The 1,703-nt window shown below is 41.0% G+C and overlaps 1 gene segment (V, D, J or C); it reads right to left on the bottom strand.

Annotated features, from left to right (window-relative positions):
* Positions 1–797: 797 nt before the first annotated feature.
* Positions 798–1,421, bottom strand: LOC129074106 (T cell receptor alpha variable 38-1-like). The segment is given in 2 exon segments: positions 798–1,105; positions 1,355–1,421. Coding segments are annotated over 2 exon segments (357 nt in total).
* Between the last annotated feature and the right edge of the window lie 282 nt (positions 1,422–1,703).

The raw sequence follows: 1,703 nt of genomic DNA, 5'->3' as shown, positions 1-1,703 counted from the left end.
TGCACTTTTTGGAGATGAGCCTAGTGGCACATGAAATCTTACTTGACAGTTGTTGGTTCTTTTTTTCTCATCTTTTTAGATGAAACGAATGATACATTAAGGATATTTAAGACATACAGAATAAAATTATATTAAAATCAAGATAGATCGATTAGGAGACAGATAGACATGATAGAGTTTTTTTTGCATTGTTCTGTAATTAGAAAGAAATAAGATGTATACCAAGAAACCAGATAGACTAGGCTCAGAGGTAATGGTAGAGAAATACTCCATACCCTGCAACACAAAATTGTAATTGTGCTCCTGAAGCCTGAGGAAGGCCAAAGATAGAAAAATAAAGAAAACATAAGATTGGTGGGAAGGTTAAAAATTCAATTTTGGATATGGCGACATCAATGTTGTGGGACATGCAGATGGATAGTAATTAGAGTGATCTGCACTGTGAAAAGGTTAAGACGAGATTCTTGGAATTAGCTTTAGGTCAAGCTATGAGAGTCACTGGGTAGCAGTGGGGCAGTATCTGACCTGTCCTATGTAAACACAGAATTCTGGGGGTTAAATGAACTAATTTCACGTGAAAGTTCTTTGCAAAACTATAAAGCATTGTGTACATTCACTATTTTCATTAATTTCTTGAGCATTACAGCTTATCGACATCATTTCTATGTTCCCTATAGTCAGACAGATTAGTATTTCTTTTCTCCAGAGCAGTGAACGATTTCCTCTCTCTGTTCCTGTTACACCTGACACAGGCGCTGAGGTCTGAGGTTTCTGTTTGCCTCTCCCTGTCACTCATCTCACTGTGCCTCTGAGAGAGCACAGAAATACACCGCTGCATCCTCCAGCTGGGAGTCTGAGATCCTGAGGCTGAAGTGTTTGCTTGCTTTCTGGAAGGTCACAGAGAAGCGATTATCTGTTGCATTTTCTTGACTAAAAGATTCTTGGCGGATAATGAAAATCATCTCCCCGCTGGGAGGCTGTTTGTACCAGAACAAGTAATAAGTACTGTCACTAGTGTCATATGTGCAGGCCAGGGTTATAGTCTCTGCCTCCTGCACAGACATTTCTCGTTGAGGCTGAGTGACTGTCTGGGCCAGGCTGGATCCTGTGGGAAAGAGGACAGAAAGGACTGAGCTGGGTATGATGCCAGAGAGAAAAGCAGGCAGAGTCACAGCTGGTTCCCATTCCCACCCACATATTTTCTTCTTAATCCAAACCTCAGGTACAACATCTCAGCTTCCAGTCTCTCCATTGCTGGGCCCCCATGAGGCAGGCAGGTCCTGTGATATTAATCTCCTCTTGTTTCTAAGTCCAATTAGAAAACATTATAAATAAAGACTTACACCTTCCTTACCAAGACAGATAGACACCATGAGTGCCCACAGCAAGGTAGCAAACGCCATGCTGACAGCTCTCCCTCAGAGTGAGAAGTCTCTGCTCTGATCTGGGTGCTTCTCTGTGCTTGGTGACAGGAAATAGTATCATATTTGGGAGGGCAAGTGTGTCTCATTGAGGAGTTTTCTCAACACTTTTTAGTCTTTGAGAAAATAGCCCCTTGATTATAATTTTAAATGAAAGTAAACAATATTTCCTATGTTCTTTCATCTAGGATTAAAATAAAATTAAAGAGCTGGCAAATTAATTTCTGATAAGACCTAATATTGGAGAGGAGATAGGACCTGGAATGGCAAGCAGAAGTGGCA

This window comes from Pteronotus mesoamericanus, unplaced genomic scaffold (genome assembly GCF_021234165.1).
Source record: "Pteronotus mesoamericanus isolate MK-2021 breed Mesoamerican mustached bat unplaced genomic scaffold, CSHL_Meso_final contig_46, whole genome shotgun sequence".
NCBI lineage: Eukaryota > Metazoa > Chordata > Mammalia > Chiroptera > Mormoopidae > Pteronotus > Pteronotus mesoamericanus.
The sequence above is the reverse complement of the archived record's forward strand: the minus strand, read 5'-3'. Positions and strand labels throughout refer to the sequence as shown.